The 26,375-nt window shown below is 44.7% G+C and overlaps 1 protein-coding gene across 1 annotated transcript in view; it reads right to left on the reverse strand.

Annotated features, from left to right (window-relative positions):
- Positions 1–6,195: 6,195 nt before the first annotated feature.
- CDK15 (cyclin dependent kinase 15) overlaps positions 6,196–26,375 on the reverse strand; it is a 55,775-nt gene continuing 35,595 nt past the window's right edge. Inside the window, exons 11-16 of the mRNA XM_039494290.1 lie at positions 20,961–20,967; positions 19,025–19,031; positions 17,768–17,789; positions 17,106–17,297; positions 9,982–10,119; positions 6,196–6,208 (exon numbers count right to left, since the gene is read on the reverse strand). Of these exons, the coding sequence (XP_039350224.1) occupies positions 10,010–10,119; positions 17,106–17,297; positions 17,768–17,789; positions 19,025–19,031; positions 20,961–20,967 (338 nt within the window). The 3' untranslated portion in view covers positions 6,196–6,208; positions 9,982–10,009. The remainder of the gene's footprint in view (positions 6,209–9,981; positions 10,120–17,105; positions 17,298–17,767; positions 17,790–19,024; positions 19,032–20,960; positions 20,968–26,375) is intronic.

Here is a 26,375-nt window from a genome sequence, read left to right on the forward strand (position 1 = left end):
TCTCCACATTTGGAAAAATAGTGTCGGACCATAAAATCCACTTCACAGTTTCATCCCTTTCTCCTTCCTGATGCACCAGGAAGAGATAGGGAGTTTAGCCCACAGCATTTGCAAGGTCCCTCGCACTCAGCCTGGATCTTAGGAGATCTGCTAGAGGCAAGTGCCTCTGTATTCCTGTGTAGCCCCTCCTCCCCAGCCTCCATGGCAATGCAACTCCAGGCAAGGTGTTCTCTGGCTAGCTGTTGCCCCTGAAGTCACTGCTGGGCTGGGCTGGGCTGTGTGTGTCACATCACAGAAGGGAAACCTGCTTAAGTTAGTGCTTCCCCAGTCGCCAGTAGTTTAGGAAGAAAATCCCTGTGGAGTTGGCAGGTGGTATCAGTGATGCTGTGTAGAGAAAGCAGTTTCCCTGCCCTCTCCATCCCAAAGTCCCACCTACAAATTCTTTAAACAGACGATCAATGGACCACTTCCGTCATTCAGTGAAGAATAGGAAAAGAGTGCTGAGGGGCAGGACATCCTTCTGCCAGGATCTTCATGTTCCTCCACCCACAGGAGCCCAAAGTATGATTTGTCCCTTTGGCAATTTGAGTTTTATGGGGCAAGGGAAGCAGCTGTTCTGCAATTGCAAAAACTACTTTCCATAGGAATCTGTAATGCACAGTCCCAAAAGTGATCTGCTTCCAGTCTTCCAGTTTACAGAATTCTGTCACCCTCTATTCACTACAAATCCTTTCATTTAACATGTTTTTGGTGCTTAATGGCCCCTAGTTAGGAGGAGACATTAGACCATAATCATGCCAAATAGCTCTTGGTTCTCCACTGCCCTGCACCTTGTGTGTTCATTTACACCTTTGCAAAGAGAGTGCAAAACACTACCATTCTGTCTCGGTAGCTTTTGACACCCATTTTGCACTTGTAAATGACTATACAAGGACAATGGAGAGCCATTATGGTCAATAATACACATTGGAAATGCACCACGCCTTTCTACTTGTTAAAAGCTGTTACCAACTAACAACTGACTCCTGTACCTTGGAGAGATTTTTTTCTTTGAAAAATAAACAATCCTTCCCCCAGACAAGATTAAATGTTGGAATTTAACATAGAAATGCAGCGGCCTACTTCTGTGGATGGCAGCTTGGCCCAACCGGTAAGAAAAGCCAGTTTGCTCACAAAGAATTCTTCAACTGTCCAAGGAAGATAGATGATCCATGTTAGGGATTCAGTACTCAGAAGAGCTGAAAGAACATAGAAGTGGACAAGAGCATGGCGTTCTGCCTACCTGGAGCCAAGACATTAGATGTTACTCAAAGATTGGCTAGGCTTCTGAAATGGATGGGCAAGGATCCATTGGTCGTGGTTCAAGTTGGCATTAAAGACACTGCATTGCGGAATATCTCACCGATAATAGATGGTATCATAGAACTTGGGCGCATGCTGAAGAAGAAGACTACCCAAGCGATCTTTTCTGAGATCCTTCCTGTCCCGCAAGCGAAGAAAGACAGAAGATTCTGGAAGTGAACCATGGGCTAGGTAAGTGGTTTAGAGTGGAAGGTCTGTTTTTTGTCGAACACTGGTCCACCTTCTGTGGGGAGATGGGTCTGTATAGTTTGGATGACCTCCACCTCTGTAGAAGGGAATCCAATCAGCTGGCAGACGGGCGTTAAACTAATAAAAAAGAGGAGGGTAAAAAGAGAGAAAATTTTAGCACAGAATCAAGATCCCATGAACAAAATTAATCACAAAACCAAAGGACATGAACAGAAGAAATTGTTGAATTGTCTGTACCCAATGCTAGATGCCTCGGAACAAGCTTTCAAACTTACACATAGCTCTTCTTCAGGTCTTAATTAGTGTCTTAATAGATAAAGCACAAGTTGGGGTGTTCTACAGACCACCAAATCACAGGAGGGAACAGGCTGGTAAGCCTAACTTCAGTACCAGGTCAATTAATTGAAACTATAGTAAAGGATAGAAATATCAGATACATAGATGAACACAGTTTGATGGGGAAGAGTTAACATGACTTTTGTAAAGGGAAATCATGCCTCACTAATCTATTAGAATTATTAGAGAGTGGACAAGGGTGATCCAGTGGAGGTAGTGTACTTGGACATTCAGAAAACCTTTGACAAAGTCTCTCACCAAAGACTCTTAAGCAACCATGGAGTCATGGAATAAGAGGGAAGGTCCTCTCATGGATCAGTAACTAGTTAAAGACAGGAAACCAAGAGAAGGAATAAATGGTCAGTTTTCAGAATGGAGAGAGGTAAATAGTGGTGTCTCCCAGGGATCTGTACTGGGATCAATGCTGTTCAACATACTCAGAAATGATCTGGAAAAAAGGGTAAACAGTGAGGTGGCAGAGTTTGCAGATGATCCAGAATTACTCAAGATAGTTAAGTCCAAAGCAGACTGTGAAGAGTTACAAAGGGATTTCACAAAGCTGGGCAACTGTGCAACAAAATGGCAGATGAAAATCAGTTTTGATAAATGCATATTGGAAAATGTAATTCCCAAATATACATACAAAATGATGGGGTCTAAATTAGCTTTTACCACTCAAGAAAGAGATCTTGGAGTCGTTGTGGATAGTTCTCAAAAACATCTGCTCATTGGGCAGCAGCAGCCAAAAAAGCTAACAATGTTACGAACCAATAGGAAAGTCATAGATAATAAGACAGTAAATATCATAATGTCACTACATAAATCCATGGTTTGCCCACACCTGGAATACTGCGTGCATTTCTGGTCACTCCATCTCAAAAAAGATATACTAGAAATGAAGAAGGTACAGAGAAGAGCAACAAAAATGGTTAAGCGTATGGAACAACTTCTATATGAGGAGAGATTAAAAAGAGAGGGACTGTTCAGCTTGGAAAAGTGATGACTAAGGTGGTATATGATAGAGGTATAAATAATCATAAATGGTGTGGAGAAAGTGAATTGGGAAGTATTATTTACCCCTTCACCTAACATAAGAACCAGGAGTAACTTTGAAATTAACTGACAGCAGGTTTAAAACAAATACAAGGAAGAACTTCTTCACAAAATGCAGTCAACCTGAATAACTCATTGCTAGGGATGCTGTGAAGGCCGCAAGTATAACTGGATTTAAAAAAGAATTAGATAAATTCATGGAGGATAGGTCCATCAATGGCTATTAGCCAAGATGGTCAGGGATGCAACCCCATGCTCTGAGGGTCCCTAATCCTCTGACTGCCAGATGCTGGGACTGGACAACAGGGGATGGGTCACTTGATAATTGCCCTGTTCTGTTCATTCCCTCTGAAGCACCTGGCATTGGCCACTGTCAGAAGACAGGACAGTCTGACCCAGTATAGCTGTTCTTACAACTTGCATCCAAGAGTTTTAAAAGAACTGATGATTAATGTTGATTTTCAGTAAGTCTTGGAACACTGAGGAAGTTCCAGGAGATTGAAAGAAAGCGAATGTTGTGCCATCATTTAAAACGGGTAAATGGGATCTCCTGGATAATTATAGGCCTGTCAGTCTGACATTGATCCTGGGGCGAGATAATGGAGTGGCTCAAAGGAGACTCAATGAATAAAGAATTAAAGGAGGATAATATATTTATGAGCAATCAACATAGGTTGATAGAAAATAGATCCTGTAAAACTAACTTGATATCTTTTTTTTTAATGAGTTGAAAAATTTGGTTGACAAAGCTGTTGCTGTAATGTATTTAGGACATCTGTAGGCCTTTGACTTGGTGTTGCATGATGTTTTAATTAAAAAATAAAACGATATAACATTAACATGGCACATATTAAATGGCTTAAAAGCTTGCTAACGAATAGGTCTCAAAATGTAATTGTAAATGGGGAATCATTAATCAAGTGGTATGTTTCTAGTGGGTTCCCACAGGGAGCTGTTCTTGACCCTACACTATGTAACATTTTTATTGATGAGCTGGATGAAAACATAAAATTATTACTGATAAAGTTTGCAGATGGCACAAAAGATGAGGAAGTGGTAAATAATGAAGAGCAGAGCTCACTAATACAGAGCGATCTGGATCGCTTAGTAAACTGTGTACCGCAAACAATATACATTTTAATACAGCTAAATGTAAAGGTGTGCATCTAGGAACAAAGAATCTAGGCCATACTTACGGACAGAGGACTCTATCCTAGGAAGCAGTGACTTTGAAAAAGATCAGTTGAAAGTGAGCTCTCATTGTTACACTGTGGCTTAAAAGGCTGTTGTGATCCTTGGGATGAATAAACAGGGGAACCTCGAGAAAGAGTAAAGAGGTTATTTTACCTCTAAATTTGGCACTGGTGCAACCACTGCTGGAATACTGTGTCCAGTTCTGGTGTCCACAGTTCAAGAAGGATGTTGATAAATTGGAGAGGGTTCAGAGATAAGCCACAAAAATGATTCAAGGATTAGCAATCCTGCTTTATAGTGCTAGACTCAAGGAGCTCAATCTATTTAGCTTAACAAAGAGAATGTTAAAGGATGACTTGATTGCAGTCTGTAAGTACCTACATGGGAAACAAATATTTGATAACAGGCTCTTTATTCTAGCAGAGAAAGATATAACATGATCCAGTGGCTGGAAGTTGAAACTAGACAAATTCAGACTAGAAAGAAGGCATACATTTTTAACAGTGAGAGTAATTAATCATTGGAACAATTTACCAAGGGTAAATTGGTGGGTTCTCAATTACTGACAACATTTAGATCAAGATTGCTGGAAGATCTGCTCCAGGAATTATTGTGGGGAAGTTCTATGGCCTGTGCTATACAGGAGGTCATATTAAATTATCAGAATGGATCCTTCTGGCCTTGGAATCTATGAATCTATGATCTTGCTTATCCCACACCTACACCAGTATAACCCCATTGAATAGTGGAATTACTCCTGATTTAAAGCTGTACAAATCAGCTCAAAATCAGAATCAGAAGGTCATATTAACTTAACACTAAATTCCCTCTGATACTGTAAAGGAGCTGGACAGTATGGATAAGTAACACCCACACTGAGGTTGTGTAAAAGGGACTTAGTGTAAACGAGAATTAGGTCCATAAAATGTAGAAATTGAAAAGTCTTAGTTCGTCTCCCTGTCAAGCTAGATAGTATTTTAAGATTGTGAAATATGCTAAGAAATACAAAGTATGTCCTAAGCCATCACTGATTTAGGGTCTTATCCTGCCCACTTTAATCATCAGCATATTCCTTGCCCAGACAAGTTCTCCCATTCACTTCAATGGCACTACTTAGATGAGTAAGGATTATTCATACATGTAAGGTTTGCAGGATCAGGCCTTTAGAATGAATTCTTTGCTTAAATTTCCCTCACAGCTTCGTGTTGAGGCTATGCTGAGGCTTCCAGTTTCTGGACTTCCCCAAATACTAAGAGATGAGCAAAGGTGCTTCAGATGATTGAATGAAACAGAGAAAAGCACTGTTAGTAAGAACTCTTCTTCTAACTTCTTCCAGGAAGAATCTCTGTGAGAAATATGGTAGGAGTGAAACAATTCCCAGCTACTCCCACCAGCCTTCCCCATCAGGAGACACCAGAGAGCACCTTTTCTGTTCACAGTCTGTCAGTAGCCCAGAGATCAAGGGGATTAAAACCGGCTGGTAACTCACTAGCGCATCAGTGCTCTGTGCAACAATTTTACCATAAACAATCTTTGTTTTCAGTCATCTTAATTCCTCACTGCCGTCGCTCTCATCAACACCTACACATCTTTCGGATACAGCATAAGAAGACCTCTGAATTAGGCTTTAAACAGCTGGCCCACAATGCACATTTCTAATGCTCTGCTGGTGTGGAATCGGTAGAGTGATAATCCTGTTAGTAATGGCAGAAGCTCCCCCTTGGAAATTATAACAAATAGTCTCAAACAATTCCTTTTGTTGTTGACTTTATCCAAGAAACCATCTTCCCTGGAAACTTCACTCAACTTTAGACTAATCCCCTGCTTCCCTCAGGAGCTCTTTTGTTGGAGGAGATTGTAGGCAAGCCCCCAGGCCTGACAGGTCTCTGTAAGACTTGGATCAGTCCCTACTTTCTTTCAGTTGTCAACCCCCATCAGTCCTGTTTGTTCATCAATCTTCTGGTCCAGGGATCTCTCTATTAAGAGACAAATGGCTGGGTTTATTCGGAGGGTCCAAACTCTAGACTGTGCTTTTACTTCTTGGTTGCCAAGTCAATCTTCCTGATGTTGTTTTCTAAAAAATACAAAAGACACATCAGGGCATCTGCACTGTCTCCTTCTTTCCCATTGAAAGGTGACTTTTATAAAGAAATCTCCCTGGACCAGATTGTCTTCACAGTTACATCAGTATAAATCTGCTGATTTCAGAGGAGTCATTCCAGATGTCCACAGGTGTAACAGAGAGCAGAATCTGCCCCTATAACCAAGAATGCGATCAGGATAAAAATCTTGTGCCTAGAGAGTTCTTGATAGGCTAAATCTATACATTGAAAGAAAAAACATCCCAATAATCCCAAATATTCTGCAGATTTATTTGCTTTAGTGACTTTGATTATTATTAAAGATAAATTTAAAACAACTCTAAGCTTTGCGTGGACACCCCCTGTGGCCCAGCTAGTTCAGTAGCACAGAGCTATAAAGGGGCCCCTGCATTGGATAGTTGCATTAAGGGTACCAGTGTAAGAGGGGAAGTAGGCTCCTCAGAGCCACTAAATTCCCCCTCCGGCCGATGGATGGTCGGAGATACAACCGGGTGGAGATTGAACGGAGCTATGGCATGGAACATACGACATCCTGGATTTAGACGTGGCACAGTTTATTTCCTCCCAGAGCACTGGGAGTACAGGGAGGAGATTGTAACAATGAAGTGGTGCCTCTTCCTGTGGGTTCCTGGCAAAGCCACCATTGAACCTTTTATGTTCTGTTCTTTGTTTTTATTTTTGTACCACGTTCAGTTTGAGTAGTGAAAGCAGGCTGCCAGTTTCACTGTTTCTAGTCAGTTTCACTTTCTCATACATGAGCTCAATGTTGTGCTTTAGATGCCAAGTTACCATTATTTAGATTATTTTAAACCTGCTTTTAATTGGCAGCTTTTAAAATAGTAAAACCATTTCTATTACATTTAACATCTTACTCTTCTAAAAATATATATATAAATTAAAAAAATCTAAATTTGTACACTACTACATTACATCTCAGTAACTGAACATTGGAAGAGAACTTGAGTTGATATTTAACTTGTCTAGTATGTAAGGCAAGTGTGTGTGTGTGTGTGTGAGAGAGAGAGAGAGTGTGATGGGGAAATAAGAAGGAACAGTGTCAACATGAAATCTAGTAAATATTTTAAAAAATAATTATTTTTGTGATTGTGCTATTTTAAAAATTTAGTGTGTGAAAGACTCACAAAAACAGGGGAAACAGATTAAGGTTCTGATCCTGCAAACACTGAAGCATAAGCATAACTTTACTCAAGTGAGTAGTCTAGAGCCTTCGATGGAATTACTGACAAGAATAAAGTTACTCAGGTCCTGATCCTGCGAACACCTATCTGACTGCACAGAGGAAACAGCAAAACTGACTGCACGAAATCTCCTGACAAATGCACAAAGTAAACAAACGGGGGGGGGGGGGAATTGAACTTTTTTTCTGCATTTTCTTTCAGTAATAGTGATCTGAGGTGTTATTTGGTGCAATAGTAGGTAAAAGGTATTCAAACTGAAGTAGGATTTTTAAGTTAACAGTTTCCCAGTAAAACTGAAATACACACCGTGTAAAATCAATGCTGTTATGATTTAAGACAATTTCAGCATCTTTACCTAGCTCTTCTCAGACATTAGAGCACACATAGGGCCAAATTCTCATAATACTGTTATGCTGATCTAAACCCAAAGTAATTCCATCTACTGAAGTGGTCCTGGTTTTACAATGATGTAATTGAAAGCATAATCTGATCCATGGCATGTGTGCTGAGTTACTCAGGGCATGTCTGCACTTGCCATTTAAAGCGCGAAAAGTCCCTTTTTTGCGCAAAAACCGCGGGAGCGTCTGAGTTTCACCGCAAACAGAAAACCACCTCCACAAGAGGTGTATAGTTCTTACCAGTGATACTTTGCGGTGATGTGCAAGTGAAGACACATTCTTCCTGTTTACACAGTTTAAGATATCCCATGGTGCCTAGGTGACCACTCTGGCCAGCAGCTCTGCCGCTCTGATGCCAGGTAAACAGTCGTCCACCCCTCCCCCTGTAAAGCCCCGGGGAACTTTGAAACTCTCCTTCCTGTTTTCTTGGCAAGTGCTCACTTATCATCTGGCCAGGTGACAATGGCTGCTCCATGGAGCAAACGATCCCCTGCTTGGAGCAATGCTGTGCTACTGGAGCTGATCAGGGTTTGGGGAGATGAGGCTGTGCAGGGACCCAGGATGCCCCACGATCACCCCCTCCCTTTCCCACAAGACCTATCTTCAAAATGGAGAGAGCTCCACTGTGGGATAGCTGCCCTCAGTGCCCTGCTCTCATCGGGGATGGAAGTACTGCAAATGTGAACAGGATCTGACACCTGTGGAAGTCAGTGAGTACACAACCCAGCGCTTTTCTTTTACTGGTTCCCTCTCACCGGTGAAACTAAGAGCGCAAAAACTCTGCAAGTGTAGACATAGCCTTAGATAATGAAGATCTGAGTGGTAGTGGGGAGTATACCTGCGTGTATGAAATATGTCCACTTTTTGGCATTTTTAACCCTAAAAGGAAAAGGCCTACACAGTAAATTTGAGCCTCCAGATCTGTGGAGAACTAGAATAGGTTAATATGACAGAGAGCAGTCCCAGGAGCTGAGAAGCCATCCATCAGTCGTTCCTAGGCTCAGATAATCTAATGTAGGGTATACACACCCCTGAAGGAATGTATATAGTGCAAAATCTAAGCATGACAGGGAACATTTGTTATGACTAACCCTGTTCAGATAAGTAGAGCACCCATACCTTTCCCCAGTTACTTCAACAGTAATCTCTTTGTATGACTGAACAATGTTTGGGAAAAAATTAACTGCTGATCATGCTCAGAAGCTAACTGTAAAACTTGATTAATTCACCATTGGCAAATGCAGACCAAGCAAAGAAAAGCATTAAGCAGTCTTGTAATTATGAATGACATAAAATTCAAAAATATTTGAGGTGGGGGGGGGGGGAAGCAGGAGCATCCTGGCCTCACGGGGAGGGCACTGGTCTCAGAGTTAGGAGAGCTGATATGGCAAACATGTCGCTATTAAAAACAGGTATGGGGAAGTTACCATGGGAGCCGATGCTTCTAACCCTATGAGCTCCTCCCCCTGTCTACACCCTTCAGATGATGGGTAGGGGAGAGGGCCCAGGGGTCAGTGGCAGAAGGGTCTGCCCAGGGGTGAAAGTAATTTACAGGACTTACCGATACTGCCGGAGTTCTGAGGGGGCGTGGCCTCATCCGGAAGAGGTGTGGCCTGCGGGGAGCTCTGAGCCCTTTAAACCCGTCCCCAGCCCAGCCGCCGGAGCTGCGGGTGGGATTCAAAGGGCACTGGGCTGCCTGCTGCGGTGTGGAGCCCAGAGCCCTTTAAATCCCCGCTGCGGAAGCCGGTGCGGTCCGGCATGGTGTATTGGCTCTTGCCGGTATGCCGTACCGGCCCGTACCAGCTTACTTTCACCTCTGGTTTGCCCTCTGTCTGGCTATTCTGAGAGCTGTGGGATATCTTTGTGGATGTCGGTGCAGCTGTGTTTGGAGGCTACAGGCCTGCAATCCCCCCTTCCTCCACCTGGATGGAAGCTCAGGAATAAGAACTTTTTAGAATTTCCTGCTTAACCTTTCGTCAGCCACGGGTTTTGCCATGGGATGAGAGATTGTAACCCCTTTCTGTCCTGCTCTCCCCACCTTAGGGCCTTACCAGCGCACATGGAGACTCGTTATGGGATCTCATTTGTTGAGGATGTTGGCAGTAGCTTCTATAGTGAAAAACAAACACTGTTCTTTTAGTTCCTTACCTAAAAGGCCGTTGAAGATTCTTGTTTTTCACCAAAACTTGCTTGAACTGGCTTGGCGATGACCCTTCTGGTAAGGAGCAAATAGGTCACAGATTTCTGGCTGCAGCCTCACTCCTGGAACTGTAAACAGTGACTGTGCTGTGGAGAAACCAAGTTTGAGGAGAGAGACTGAAAAGGATGTTTTCCTCACCATACCTGCTCTGTATCGTCTACACTCTCACTCCACCTGCAAATATCTCTGCTTCTTAATCTAAAATTGTGGGTGGGAGCAGCAATGGCCACAGAGACACCAGGGAAGCTCTGATCTCCCTAATGTTTCCCAAAGCCACTGTTCAGAGAAATATAGTTTCATATACGTGGAACGTTTGCCCAGGCAAATCCTTCCACTTGAATTCATCTTAGTGCAGATAAACTGTTTATCTGAATCACAGTTGTCCCCAACTCCTGGTGTTAAAAATATGGCATTTAATTGAGGAGCAGGCACTTTAGAAAAACAAAATCTAGGATGCTGTAAAACATATTAGCTGTGAACTTGATCCCGCAAACACTTCAGCGCATGAGCAATCTCATTACTGATCACAGGAATAAAATTAATTGTGTGCTTTGCAGGATCAGGCCCCCCTTTAGTTAACTAAAATCCACTGAAACTTTGTTTAGCCAGTGGAAAGAGGGGAACTTTTTAACTGCAGATCTGCTGAAATTCCTTTGTTCAAGTTTCAGTTGAAGCAAACCTGTAATCACTTTCCTTGTTTAACAGTACCCCCATTTGTAAAGTGTGAGGAAGGGGGAATCTTACACTATTACTTTGCTACTACTGGCAGTTCATATCACCCGACATAAATTAGTTTGGAAACTTCTTAACGCTCGCTTTCTTATGCATATTTGGAGAGGGAAGGAGCGAATGCAGGTGTGTTTCTTAAACTCAGGCTCCCTTGCCCCTAAAAATCTCATCTATGTTTTTGTTTGTTTGCTCCTTTTTTAAAAAACAAACAATAGGAAAACATTATTTGGCAGAACAGTGGTGGGAATGCAACCTGCTAATCAAAAGGATTCAGATCGATCTGTGCACTGCCATGCTCTCTCCTTCCCACCCGGTGGAGGGAGAAAAGAAAGAAAAAGAAAAGAGAGCGAAGGCATAGAGCTTCTCTCCTTCAGCAATCTCACAAATGCAAAACCTTCCACTCCAGTGACTCCTCATTAACTTACCGAATCTGACAGTCTAATTATCAGACTGCTTCGCGCTTAGAATAAATAAATACTAAAGTGGGTGTTTAAAGAAATTGAGAAGGGAAATTCAGTCATCTAGACAGTCAATAGAGAGAGTTTATTTTAAATTTTTATATTCCTATGTATTTATATCATTTTGGGAAAGATAATGAGATAGTTGTCTTTCAGACTAATTGAGTTCCTAGGCTCATGGCTGCTTGCTGTCACTGTCTCAAACTTAGCGTTAACTTTTGTGCCTTAGAAATCAGATCACTGCATCTCCATTTACGCTTCTCTGCTGATAACCTGATGAAGGCAGAAGTGCAGTCGAGAGTGGAAAGTGACTAAATGGTATTGCTGGTCTCAGCACCTTTCACAGCAAACAAGACAACTAAATCTTTTTAGATTTGCCTGCAATGGTCTTAAAGGAAAAGTGCAACTGAAAGAAACCTCTGATACAATTTTGTAATTAGACAAAATAATACAGACTGTCTAGTAACCTCTTAGCGTGTGGTGTCTGTAAATATTCAAGAGTATTAACAGCACCCATCGGTCATGGACGTTCTGCTGCCTGAACATTTACTTATTAAACATAGGCCCACTGTCGAGTTACTTTGGACTTACACCAGCGTGACTGAGAGCAGCACTGTCTGTTGTACTTAGTTTGCCAGAGTGCATATGGGCCAAACTTTGAGGTTTATGCTCGAGGCTAGTTGTACTTTTTCAGGAGCATGAATGGGGGAATAGGCACAGGGAACCCTCCTTCCTTCCCATCACCCAGCCCTACTCCCCTGTGCTCCTGTACAGGGGCCAGGCATAGTCCTACTCCTTGCGCTCAGGCAGCACAAAGTCAGCTGCAGGCACTTCAAAGGGTTTAGCAGAGGCTACATTTCCAGAGGCCTGTGCCTCCAGGAGCTCCTGCTCTAGGGTGGTGCACCTTTGCATTGCCTGCTACCGACAGCTCAGTCTTTACACAGGCAGAACTTCCATACAAGTCAGCCTCTCTGAAAATCAGGTCACTTGAGGCTGATGGGAATTTTGCCTGAGTAAGGAATGAGAAAAGATTTGGAAAATTGTCCCAAAATAACCCTATAGCAAGGGTGGATACAGCTCGTGAGCCGTTATAAGCCGGCCCGCGAGCTCCCGCTGGGGAGCAGGGTCTGGGGTTTGCTCCGCTCCGGTGCTCCAGCTGGGGCGCTTGGTCGGGGGCCACACCACACGGCTTGGCCCCGCTCCAGCCTGGGCGCTGGGTCAGGGGCTGTACCATGCGGCTCAGCTTCACTCCAGCTGGGGCGCTGGGTCGGGGGGGCGGGGCGCACTACGCGGCTCGGCCCCGCTCTGGTGCTCCAGTCAGGGCACTGGGTCAGGGGCCACTCCACACAGCTCCCAGAAGCCCTGGCATGGCCCCACTCCAGCTCCTACGTGCCCCAATGGCCCTCTCCGGCACTCCAATTGGAGCTGCAGGGGCAGTGCCTGCGGATGGGGCAGGATGCAGAGCTGCCTGGCCGCACCTCCACATAGAAGCCAGAGAAGGGACATGCCACTGCTTCCGGGAGCCGCTTGAGGTATGCGGTGCCCAGAGCCTACACCCCTGAGCCTCTCCCCACACCCCAACCTCCTGCCCCAGCCCTGATCCCCCTCCCACTCTCCAAACCCCTGGATTCCAGCTTGGAGCATCCTCCTGCACCCCAAACCTCTCATCCCTAGCCCACCCCAGAGCCCGCACCCCCAGCTGGAACCTGCACCCCTTCCCGCACCCCTACCCCAACCCTGATCCCCCTCCTACCCTCTGAACCCCTTGGTCCCAGCCCAGAGTACCCTCCTATACCCCAAACTCCTCATTCCCAGCCCCACCCAGAGCCCACACCCCCAACCAGAGCCCACACCCCTTCCTGCACCCCAACCCCAATTTTGTGAGCATTCATGGTCTGGCGTACAATTTCTATTCCCTGATGTGGCACTCGGGCCAAACAGTTTGCCCACCCCTGCCCTATAGAAAGGATTGCCTTGATTCATGGGCCAGCATAAACTGAGGTTGTTGTTTAACACCAACTGCAGAACTTTGAGTCACTCCCATATAAGACATATTAAAACTGGATTTATACATTTAAAATGGCCTTAAAACTTTCAATGCATCTAAAATTGATTTTCAACATGAGGTGTCTAACAGTGAGTCCTGAGGATGTCTCCATCCAAACGGCAGAGCTCAGCGGTGGAACAGGCACGTGGTCGGACACTGATGCGAGTACATAAACTTTTCAACTGTGACTGAGAATCTAATCAAAGCAGCTGACTCACTCAAGAGATTATTTCACAGACAGTAGCTTCCTGCAGGCTGCCTATTGACGTTACACTACGCTGCACTGGGCCAGTGGGCGCAGCAGTGGAAGCTCTAGTGTAGGCATTGACAAGGTAGTGCTGTTTTAACCACTGTGTTGTCTAGGCCTGCTCTGAGCAGAGTTACTTGATACAGCGGCTAAAAGGCCTGTGCCCTGTTGACGCCAGCACCCCACACACTGGAACTGAAGTGGTGGTAGCAACAATGGGGAATTTTAGGCCAACCAGGCAGAGCAGACACACCATGTGTGCCTGAAGGTGGCTGGGAAGCACTTTTGCATGTCTTGAAATCTCTCATCACCAGTTCACAAAGGGTGAAATTCCCCTCCTAGCAAAGGCCTAGCATCAGGCCCGTGCACCACTTAAATCTTACTTAGCCCCTCAAAATAGGACTTGAGTGAGCCTTAATGGTCCACAGGCCTTGGGCTGATCCTCTGCACAGGGCTGGATGTCACCCACTTCGTGAGAAAAGCTTCTGTTGAGCTGGGCCTTTAGTCCAATGGGAACTTGACGGCACATCAAGCTCAGACCTCTGTGCTTCCTCTACCCTTGGTAATCAAGCACCACAGTCTCGGGTTCTTGAGTGAAGCTGCTCTCTAGTTAAGTTCTTCCTACAGGACTATGTTGGTGCCATCCACAAAGTGCCGCAGCTTGCTGCCTTCCCATCCCAAAGGACAGTTCTAAAGCCTTTGAAGGCAAATGAAATGAAAAATAAACTACATTTGCAGCTACGGCAAATATGACTTTGCCTTAGTTCTGCTGGCACACAACCTCGGGGGCTAACTTAGTGTAAGGCCATTAGAAATGGGGCACTAGAATGAAAGGAAGAGGGAGCTCTGGTTTTCCACATAAATTGTTCATCCGACATGCTGGTGTTCAGGCTGTAAACACGGAGCCCTACCAGGCAGCAGGATGCACTTCACTGGTCTAGCTTGTGGCTTTATCTGCATTGCTGTGGCAGGGGGCTGTGTCATAGGGTAGTTCAGGGTGAGAAGGAGTGAAACTTGCTACACCTTTTTAAAGGGACCAGCCTTGCTGGCTCCAGACTACCAGCTCATTCTGAAAAAGGCAGGACCGTGACCCTTTGATATACAGCAGTACAGGGGTGCTGATGTATTTGAGTGTAGCTGGACTGTGAGTGGGGTTTGAACCTAGGACCTACTTTGCTGAAAGCTTGAATCTCTGTCATTGGCGCTAAAGGTGGAGTACATTAGCTGGCAGCTGGCAGCGTCTTATGTGGACCAACCAGTAGAGGGAGGATTAAGACCCATACCCTGTTCGTGTGGGTTACACCACTTCCCCAGTATCTTGTATCAATGGAGCACAAAGACCACATTCTAGCCCCCTCTACTCAGGTTCTCAAGCGGGAAGAAAGAGCTCCCTGCTTCCTGTCACCCAGCTCTCAGGCTCACGGGCCAGCAGCCACTGTCTCTCCATTAGCATTCATTTCAGTAATCACAAAGATGTTATTTAGGAGGGCTCTTGCCCTTGAATCATTGGTTCCCCAATTTCCCCTCAGACGTAACCTTTAGGAGATATCCTCTGGCTACAAACTTGTCTGGGCGACTTATGTAAAGGACAGTTCAAGCTAGAATTATTTCACAAAAAGATAAAAGAATTTCCAGGGGGAGCATTTTTTATGTTGATTTTGTTGGTTTCTCTCCCCTTTATTTTGGTTCCTCTCTGCATCCCTTGAAGTCTAACCCCCCCCTTTTACCTTTATCACCATCTCATTCTTTGCCCTCCTGCTTTAACTTTCTCCTTCTGAGGACACAAACTACCCCCCAGCATCCTTCAGAACAGAGTAGGAACAGAACATATTTAAAATCTGCACTGTTATCATAGCAACCAGAATGCAAAATTTCAATTCCAAAATGATGTGATACCAAAATGACACAGGAGAACAAATGTCTTACATGATCATAGCAATGGAGATGGATGCATTGGGAATTATTCAAACTTGCCTAATTTGTACAGTCCTAATGAGTTGCTCATGAATATGATCTTGTACAATCATACTGTACTTGTTTCAATCCAATAGACTTTAATTTTGTTCCCAGCATATTCGTTGTTATGCTAACGACATGTAATTTCTTGTCCACTGAGGTGCCTCTCACTGCTATGCAGTGCAATACTAGTGACAATAAATATGAGATGGTATATAAACCCATGTGAAAAGAATTCATCCCCTGTATGGAAATATGCCTTGGATATTATATCTTGTCCAGGAGAGTGACACATTGTGCCAATCTGTTGTCTCATTCCCTCTCCTATTTCTCCTTTCTCTCCCCCCCCCCCTTCTGTCTTACCGTCTGTCTGTCTCTGTACCTATTTTTTCCACACTCTCTCTTTCTCTGTCTCTTGGCACTGGCACTTTCATCTCCTCCCTTGGGGATTTGAGATGTCACTGCAGGAAGTGCTTGTCCGCCTCTCCGGCAGCAGCAGAGCCCTGTGGCTTTGACAAACCTCATTTAATTGGGAGGAAGCCAGGAGGGTTTGAAAGAACTGAAACAGCCACAAAACTCCTTTTATCAGGCATAATTTAAACTCTGCATGGAAAAAACCCTATATGTATAAAGAAAAGTCAACTTCCCTCCTGCTGTGAGTGCTCCCCTCCTCCCCCACAGCACAGGCAGGCTCCTGCGAGATTCCATCTTTCATTTTTCTGAAAGTGTCAAAGTAGATTTGTGCTCTGTGACTGGGTGAACAGAAAAGGAATACAGATGTGTCTCTCTCACTCACATACAGCACCTTCAGAAGGGTGGCAGTGCAGGAGAGATGCTAGCTGCAAGCCTCTTTACTTGGGATATGTCAGAAAATCCAAAACCAAAAGTTTTCAAATAACTTTGCAGCTTGGGCCAAGAAGGTTCCTCCTTAATCACCCTTATCTAGAAAAGGAGCTGGTGCCCAGGAATCTTTGGAGAATGCCAGGACCACTGGGCACATTATACAGGGCGAGGAAGAGATTTTCCAGTTCCGTAGCTAGGCAGGCACCATTCTCTTTAGGTACTGGAGTAGTATGTGAATGTGTGGTTTTTGTTTGTATGTGATGAGTGAGCTACAGAGGGAGAGAGAAGTAAATGCAGGTAGTTCTAAGGGAGAGCTGGTATGACAGGATGCAAAGGACAGCTGGTGTCTTCAAACTTCAAAAGGCAGCAGGAGGTCTATTTCAGGGAACAAGGGCTAACACATTGCGCCAAGCAGCTGGGAATTCAGGATATGAGCAAATCACAATTTGAATTAAACGACTCCCTCTGAAAATAGAGCATCACCCAGCTCTAGGAAAGAACTTTGGACTCGTAGTTACACAATTGGGGAAGGATGGCACTATCTCAAGGCATTCGCACCATTCCTTTTTCAATGAACCCCCAATATTAAGGTCCCCTCCATGTCCCCTCCATGGTCCAAATGTCATGTGTTGGGAAAAAAAGCTAACACTTGTTCAAACTGCAGCTCAGAGCCCCAAAACTTTGCAGCTTATGGGAGGAGCCCTCAGGCTTTGAATTTACTAGGGATGCTCTTAACAAATCAAATGTGAAGTAGCTCCCTTCTTCCTGAGATGGGATCAGGAGATAACGTACCGTCACAAAGCTGATACAGCCGAGATGGCAGAGCACTGAAGAAGTTATGAACAAGTGCATCCTGTGCAGAGACCCGCTCTCGAGGAAAAGCTTTTAACATTTTCGATGCCAGGTCTTCAGCTCCTGGCACCCGGCCCAGCCTAGAAAAGCAAGAGAAATAAATTGCACCAGAGATGGGTCCAAGCCAGATAGCTAAGATCTGGAACCAGATCTGGATCTGAACTTCCTTTAAAGCTTGGGGGTTAGGGAAGGGGAGAGGTGCACAATCTGGGGAATTTGTGTATGCCCGTTATGGAGATATGGGCCTGTCCTGAAGTTTGGAGCTTCATGGGAATGTATTCCATTTTGAGGGTGCATATGTCCAAGAATTTGGTTCAGACCTATCTCCAAATAAACCTGTTTAGAATCCTCCCTTCTCCCTTTTGAAGATAAATTGTTACTTAGCAAAGAAAGGGATTGGAATAAAAAAAGACACTAGCAATTACGGAGGGCTGAATATTACATGTGTCACAACTAGAACCTCAGATGTTACTATTATGGTCAGGCTCTTAGAAATGCATAGGTGAGAAAATGTCAAATGTCAACTTGCCAATACTCTGCTAGACCTGTCAGGCTATGTCTATGCAGCAAGTCGGGCTCGTGCTGTGGGGCTGTTTCATTGCTGTGTAGATTTTCAGGCGCAGGCTGGCTGGAGCTGGGCTCTAGGACCCTGCAGGGTGAGAGGGTCCCAGAGCTTGGGCTCCAGCCCATTCTTGGAAGTCTACACAGCAATGAAACAGCTCTGTACCCCAAGCACTGCGAGCCCAAGTAGGCTGGCATGGGCAAGCCATGGGTTTTTCTTAGCTGTGTAGAGCTATACCTTCAGTGGCCACTCCAGATTTGCGTTCAGAATTAAGAAGCCAAATAAAATATCCTTTCCCCATCTGCTACCCTCCAGTTTGACAGTGCAATTGGGCTGTACATGTGTTGGAGCTGCGCCGATGTGAATCACTTGCTCAGAATGAATGTTTTAAACAAGAAAATATGCCCAGTAAATGTCAATGGCAAGTGGCCGACTCCCAGAGCTGACTGCAGCTGGGAGACTAGGAAGTGAAGGAGAGAAAACAAACAAACAAGCAAACAAATAAAAACAGGGCTTTTGGTTTTACAGCTTTTACTTTGTTTGCTCTGCTCCTGGTGTTTCAGCATCAGGTGGCACATCAGAGCTTGGCCTGTTGTGTTTCTACTGACTACCCCAGCTGGTGCTTCCCCTCTAAATGACATCACAGGCCTGGTATCGCCCATGTGTCCTACTGTTTCATTCCTTTAATGCTTATGCTGCACAGAGCGCCTCACGCTCCGGGTGAGGAGAGAGGATGTTAAAAAAGAGACACTAGAGCACACAGCTCTGGAAAAAGTCAGGTCTTAGCTACTCTAGGTTGTGATGGATGATTGCTCAATTCTCACCTCAGGCAAAACCAGACCAGCCCCTGCTGGTTAGGAGAGCAAGATACTGGGACTCAAATTCTAGGTGTTAGCCTGTGGTAAGGCAGACCACTAGAAAAAGGGTGCAAGGCTCTTCTTCTTCCCCTCTCCTTGTGATCTCCTTTGCCCTGCTTGGTATCCCCATCCTCAAGGCTGCATGCTATGCCACCAAGCTTTCCAGTACCCCTCTTCCAGGCTCCACACAGCTCCCAAGCACTGGGTAGAGCTCCTTAACTGGCCATGGAGGGTTTAACACTATGACGTTCTCCTTCCCTTCTCAAGAGCTCAGTGTGCTGCCTCTATAGTGTTTAGATCCTGCTGACTTAAAGAGTCAGAAATGAAGATTCAAAGCTGGCATAGCATTCAGTGCAGAACTCTGTCGCGAAGGTGCTGGCCAGCTCGTTGGTGTTAGCTGTAATGGACCCTTTCAAGTTTGAGCGACTGGGTCCTATTACCAAGGGACTGTGGCGAGTGAGACGGAAGCTGTGCCACCAAGCATGGTGTCAGGGAATACATCCATTTCCCTGTTCGTAATGGTAGCAAGAAGGGAGCCTGGTATCCAAGTTAGAGAAGTGATAGTTTGTGTATTCCTGAAAGTTTCTGAAGACACGGATTAAAATTGCACGTGCGTCTAAGAACAGTACTTTTCTGAAGACTTCAGCAGCGTCTCCTTTCAGAAATTCAGAACAGAGGCTAAGGATGCCAGCTCTACAGCAGAGCATATTTTCCCCTGGAGTGGTACTGGACAAAGAAGTGAGGTACTGAACAATGATGATTAAAAGGGTAGTTACTGTGTAAACGCCATATTCCACCCTGGACCTACAGGTGTGCGAGCGCTTTGGAGCAGTGTGACAGGGCGCTGAGCAGAAACACTGCAGAATCAGCCCCCTGCCACTCCAGCCCCATTTAGGTGAATCAAGTGGAGCTGGCTGGAAAAAACCTGCCCTAACTGGGGAATGAGAGCCAGCTGCCAGGCCAGGGCTATATAAGAGGCTGGGAAGAAGGCAGTGGGGTGGTGGGATGGAGGAGAGTGAGGGAGGGCACCTAAGGAGAAAGCCCTTCCTGCCTGGGTTCAGCCCCAAGGAACCCAGAGCTGTACAAGTTGTGTGGTGAGAAGGTGGTGGGAGCACAAACCTGTAAATAAAAGCGTTAGTGGTTTCAGAACCCGAGGGTGGCTGAGTGACTTTATCTGAGCATAGCAGAGGCAGGCGCCAGGCGGGTCAGCTGCACTCTGCTATAAGTGGGAATAGTCTTTTCAGCTAGCCTATGAGTGCAGAGCACCTAGCACAATGGGGTGCTTAGACAGGGAAGGTCTGTAGTGCTGAATGTCCCTGGCCACGTTGTGCAGCTTTACTCCAGGCAGCGAAAACCTCCACTGTGTTATTACTAATCTGGTGCAGCCAGGTTCATCACAGATGACAGCATGGCCGCTGCCAGTCCATGATCAGGCAATGTTCCCCTCCTGACCTCAAATCCAATCTTCAGGGATTAAGGTGCAGGGATGTTATCTCTGAGGTGGCCTATCTGGCTAAAAAGTGCCAGCTAGCAGTGACCAGGGAGGACTTCAGTCCTCTCGGGGCCACTTCACAATAATACTTCCTTATTATTGATCAAATCAGACACTAGTGACCAGGCCCTCTGAAATAGATGTGGGTACTGTGATGAGTGAAAAGCAGTTTCCCAGATTATAAATACCTTTCCTTGGCAGTGGAGGGAAGGAGGAGGGGGAGCTATTTTAATGCTGACACTCGAGCACCGGAGAGAGTGAGTGAGAAAGGTGCTCTACTCTGCACTGTTTGAAGTGCTGTCTTTAGGATGAGCTGCTAAATCAAGGCGCAGGCCATCTCTAGTAGCATTTGGTCACTAAAGAATGTGAGTTCTCTTGCCTTAACTAACCCCAAGATCATTTTCTGACAGGACCCCTGTATGCCTTAGTTAACTCATTCTGGCGATATTCCTATCAGCTATTTCTATGCAAGTGAAATTGGTCATCAAGTCTGCCTCCAGAGGGCCTGGGAAAGCATGACCTTCCTGAATCAAATTGTGCCCCTCAGATAGTCACACATAATGCTGTGGAACTGCTGCTTGTCTGAGAATAATAAAGCCAGTAGGTGCCTATCCCTACTGCAGTTTCTCAGAATCTGATGCTTATCTTATGGCAGGTTTGATTATTACTAAGAACTGCCGTACTCATCCTGAACTCACTGAAGGGAGCTCATTTAAAGTTAAATGGTTGCATATAAAAACAAACAAACCCAGAGGCTGCTTTGACGTTGCTGTCATAGGTAGCTTACCTGGCACAGATCATCTGGAGCCTCTGAGGTCTACTGGAGACGACCCTCTCTAGAAAATTAATATGCAATCAAAAGATTAAACAAAAATCAAGCAAACAACCATTCTTTGAGCCCTTACAAAAACACGCACTTGGAATTTCAAAGGCTCCTATAGAATCTGTCACTGTAGCATTTATAAATATACATTATTCCTATAGGACTTGGATATCAGCATTGATGTTAATAAGGCTGTTAGCAGTCTGTAACCCTTTCTTTTCATACACCTATGAGAGCAGGTCTTGGGCCTAATTCTGTTTCCATGAAAGCCAGTGGGAGTTCTGCTTTTGACTTTCACAGAAGCAAGGTCAGTCCCCAAAACCTAAGACTAAGAAATCAGGGGTAGTGTTGCCTAGTCAGAACCAAGGACCCAATCCAGCAAGCAGATCTGCCTGGGCAGACCCTTACACCCAATCCCCCACTGAGGTCCAGGAGCTCCCACATAGGTACAAGGGTTCGCCTTTATGGATCTGATTGTAGGACAGAGCTTGAGTGAGGGCTCTAGGACAGTGGTTCTCAACCAGGGGTCCATGTACCCCTGGGGATACGTGAGGTCTTCCAGGGGATACATCAACTCATCTAGATCAGGAGCAGCTCTAGACATTTCACTGCCCCAAGCAGGGCGGCACGCCGTGGAGGGCACTCTGCCGGTCGCTGGTCCCGCAGCTCCGATGGACCTCCCGCAGGCATGCCTGCGGAGGGTCCACTGGTCCCGCGCGGCTTCCGCACGCCTGCGGGAGGTTCACCGGAGCTGCAGGACCAGCGGACCCTTCGCAGGCACGCCTGTGGAAGGTCCACCGGAGCTGCCTGCCGCCCTCCCGGCGACTGGCAGAGCGCCCCCCGCGGCATGCTGCCCCAAGCACGCACTTGGCGTGCTGAGGTCTGGAGCTGCCCCTGATCTAGATATTTGCCTAGTTTTACAACAGGCTACATAATAAGCACTAGCGAAGTCAGTACAAATGAAAATTTCATACAGACAACGACTTGTTTATACTGCTCTATATACTATACACTGAAATGTAAGTACGATATTTATATTCAAATTGATTTCTTTTATAATTAAAATAAATAAAATAATGGTAAAAATGAGACAGTAAGCAATGTTTCAGTACCAGTGTGCTGTGATACCTTTGTATTGTTATGTCTGATTGTGTGAGCAAGTCGTTTTTAAGTGAGGTGTAACTTGGGGTTACGCAAGACAAATCAGACTCCTGAACAGGGTACAGTAGTCTGGAAAGGTTGAGAGCCACTGCTCTAGGATGGCTAAGTGGCTTAGCCAGATTCCCACAGCCATGCTTGCTTTATAACCTTTCTAGCAGACTGAAACCTTGCAGACTTTGCGGTTTGGGAGAGGGTTGGTTTTTTTAACGGTCAATTTTCAAAACAACTGGAATCTTTTTTATTTATACATTGAGAGTGAAAACAAATTTTTCAAATATCATCTTCCACTTTCCAAGCTCAAAAATTAATGTAACGTCACACGTACGGCATCCATAGTATAGACTAGTCACTTGAAGCTTTCAAAAAAGAGAAAAAGAAACAATCCCCTTTGAGCTTTTTAACTGGTACATTCTTATTACCAAACAATTCCCTGTCACTGGAATTGCAATCTGCACATTGCATTGCACGGACACAGTTCTGGGCTTTCATTCCACTTCACTGTTCAATGGAGTTTCACTCGCTCCCAAACTATCAGTAGGGTCCATTGTATTTCATTTCAAATAAGGGAAATATTGCATCTTCACAGCCATTATAACACCAAAGCCTTAAAAATAATTTTTAATGTGAGATTTCCTGCAGCTGCTTTGCACCCTTTAGATTGAAATGGCTCAAGAAGGAGCCATTGTTTTCCACAGTGCAGTAGTCTGTAGTCCAGAAATTCTATGGGCTAGATCCTCTGGTGGTGGTGACATATTACTCCATTGCCTTCAGTGGTTTTAGGATGATGTACATCCTCTGAGGATTTCGCCAACTGAGTTCAATGGAGCTGTGCCAATTGACAGCAGTGGAGGATTTGGCCCTGTATATCCACATTTAGGGTCACAAGATAGCGCCTGCTTGTTGCATGAGTGCACTGAGGTGGGGAGAGTGAAAGGAGCCTTCTTCGCCACTACTTATGCCTCCTGCAAAGTCTGTTGGGGTGGGATTGTAGAGGCACAAAGCACCTGTGATTCCCCACTGTGCTAGGATGTCCACAATCACCCAGTGCAGCTTCCAAGAAGACGTTCACATCTGTGTGGAAAGCCCACAGCAGACTTGTACAGCACATGGTGTTCAAAATGGGACTTAATTGGGACTTAAGCGGTTGATATGTATTAAGCAGGCTTTCTGAACAGGGATGAATGTGACCCAAAGTGTGCAGTGCTGGCCAGGGCGGCCAGGGTCAGAAGCTATCGGCAGAGGACTCCTATGAAGTCTCAGCTACCTCTAAAAGTTGCCCTCACTTGGCAGATCATGGATGGTGGATAGCAGTGCAAACACTTCTAGAGCACAGCATCCCTAGCAGCAGGACTGAATTAAACCCACAGGTTTGACAGGAAGGCGAAGGTTAAGGCAGAGCTATAGCTATTATAGTAATATTACAAGAAACTGCTAAATTAATTAAATTAATCTTGGGACCATTCCTGAAATCTCTTCATAGGCCAGACTCCCACTGAAGTCAGTAAGGATTTCAAGATTGGGTCTACAGTATGTCCTAACCATAGTGCTGTCTCACTGAAAGCACAACAGTCTTACTAATGTTCACCATGTTGACTTACAAGTTTGAGCTATACAGGTGTATAGTTACCATCGTTTTACTACAATGACTACAGGATTCCTTTGCAGTACTGAGTATAATTGAAGTAGCACTCCCAAAACTGCCACAAGGCAATGCACTGTATCTACTGATCTGAGATAGTAAGGGATAAAACTGTTACCAGTCTTACTTAGCTGCCTTAACATATAACTTTACAATGATTTATCAAACAAACAGAATTAAGACTGAGCTCTATGACAAACCAGTGTTCACTTTTACAGTGCAATGTAATATTTAGTAATCTGCCACAATGGTAATCTGCACAGAAGAGTAGGTAGGCGCTTAAAAAAAATAGGATTTTAGGTAAGATCAAAAATACACCCTAGGTTTATTCTTGGAACATCCTGAGAACTACAACTTAATTAATAAACATGTGAATGGACAGATGGCAGTTCTTTGATATCTTCTCCCACCCCTCCTCCTCCTGATGGGGGATGGTTCCTTCTGCTGATTGGCTTTTCAAATCATAGTGTTAGGAAAACACTGGAGAGGAGAATCTGAGGCAACCTAAACAACTCCAAATTCAAATTCTTCTTTAATTCTGATGAAAACACAAAGATGGGATACAAAGATGTACAATTCAGGGAGTGTAATTAATTTGCTGTAGGAGAGCCAGCTCCTGGTGATCAGTGTGCAGATCTTATGCTTTCTGCTCCAAAGGGGAACATTGGTTATATCAGTCATATGGTCCCACCCCACCACTTATTCCCAGATCTCTGAACAGCTTTCCACAGGTTCAGTGTAGAGGAAGGAGGTAAGCCAGGCTGGAGGAATGGACGTGCAGTGTTGTTCCACCAACCTCACCAGGAGTCTTCAGAAAAGTTAATGCAGCCTGAGGCTAGATTACATATTCTTTGGAGCCCTTTCCTTGCCTTGGAACCCCCTTGAAACAGGCTGCTGGGACAGGCACATGCATCCCAGGACAAGCTCCCTGTCACACGTCCCTCAAAGTTAGAGGAGTTTCAGGGCTAGTGGTGGGTTGGGATTGGGAAAGCTCAGGCAGCATGACTTCAATGGAGTCCTGTAGGCAGGGAGCTGGAAGGAGGCTGTGTGCTACCTTTATGCTCCCCTGTCCTGGGGCAGGCCCCAGTATACATTAGAGCAGCTTCAAGGGTGCTCTAGCTTGTGCCCATCTGCAAAGGCCCTCAAGTACCTGTGACCGATGACGATCTCTGGAGAACAAGGGTGTTCTACATGCCCCTCTTCCTTGGCCACATCCTCTGTCCTAAGAGAAACTGGATGGAGTAGCATAGAGCCACATATTCTAGCCCCATGCCACGTGGGGCTACCCTTGTACCAGGGAGATCCTCAGGTAGCTGGCTAAGCCAGTTTTATGCCAGTGGACAGGTGCAAAACAGCAGTGTAGAATCAGGGTCATTGTTTGCCTTTGGTAGCAGCGTAACTGCTTAATACAGCCACCTTGTTTGGAGCCACAAGCTACTTCAGGGTAGACTATTAACTGGGGGCCTGATTCTCGTCTTCCTTGCACCTTGTGTAGTAATTTACATCATTGGAAAGTGATTGTGAATAAATAAACAGGGTGCGAGACAGTGGTGAGCCAGGCTTTAGGGCTGGGTCATGCATTATTTCATTTGATGCAGACATGTCTGCAAAGACATAAATGAATAAGCTCTCGAAACTTAATCTTTTCAGCAACAGTTTTTCCCCATTAGGCTGGGCAAACAAGTAGCTGACACCTTTAGATTGTATCACAATGTAAGCAATACTTCAGAAATGTAGCAGACTCCTGCCTCCAAATGCTAATGAAGTCACTAATAGTAGCTGACTGTATAAATGGTGATTAGATTCATTACTGTTTTAGTGCCAGAGCTCTGGAAATATCTCCCTGGGAGTTACTATTAGCATCTTTTATAACCCCTTCCTCTAATCAATCATTGAAATTAACTCAGCTCCGTATCCCTTTTGGATCACTGTTAACCATTTCCCTGGGATCTGCCTTTCCCCCTCCTTTTTGTTTTATTTTGTTTTCTCACCTTTTAGTAAATTTGTGGTAATTATTTGTCTGTTTTGAGTAGGGATGCAGTTTGTTTTAAAGCAGAGAGCAAAGAAAAGGGATGAAACGAAATAATGTTATCCCAAAGAGAGTGTAAAATTATTTATAATTTTACATGATTTATAATTATTTAGCTTATTATAGAACTTTTTGCCTATTCATATAACTGATTGAAATTTTTCTGACAAAATGGTTGTCCATCAGAAAATGCTGATTTGATAAAATCAGAATGTTTTATGGAAATGTATCGATTTAGTCAATGTTTTTGACAAAAATCATTCAAACAATTCAAAATATTTAATTTTGACCATACCAAAACATTTCAATTAGACTTCAATGTTACATTTTATTATGTTATAATCTACAATATACAGGTAATATATTAAAAACAGCATCAGTAAAATCAAAATGAAATGTTCTGATTTTTCCTACGCAAAATCTCGGAATTCCCATTCTGTGGGAAATTTCAAAAATTTGAATGTTCATTCTGATTTGGAATGAAAAAAATTGAAATTTCCTGTTGAATGAGATTCTGGGTTCCAACCAGCTCTACCTCTTAAATTAGGCTAGAGATACAGTGTTGTGTAGTGTTCTGAACACAAGGCTGGGAGCCAGGAACTCCTGAATTCTACTCTTGAATATCCCACTGCCTTGCTGTGCAAACT

The sequence above is a fragment of the Mauremys reevesii genome, linkage group 11, assembly GCF_016161935.1.
Source record: "Mauremys reevesii isolate NIE-2019 linkage group 11, ASM1616193v1, whole genome shotgun sequence".
Classification (NCBI taxonomy): domain Eukaryota; kingdom Metazoa; phylum Chordata; order Testudines; family Geoemydidae; genus Mauremys; species Mauremys reevesii.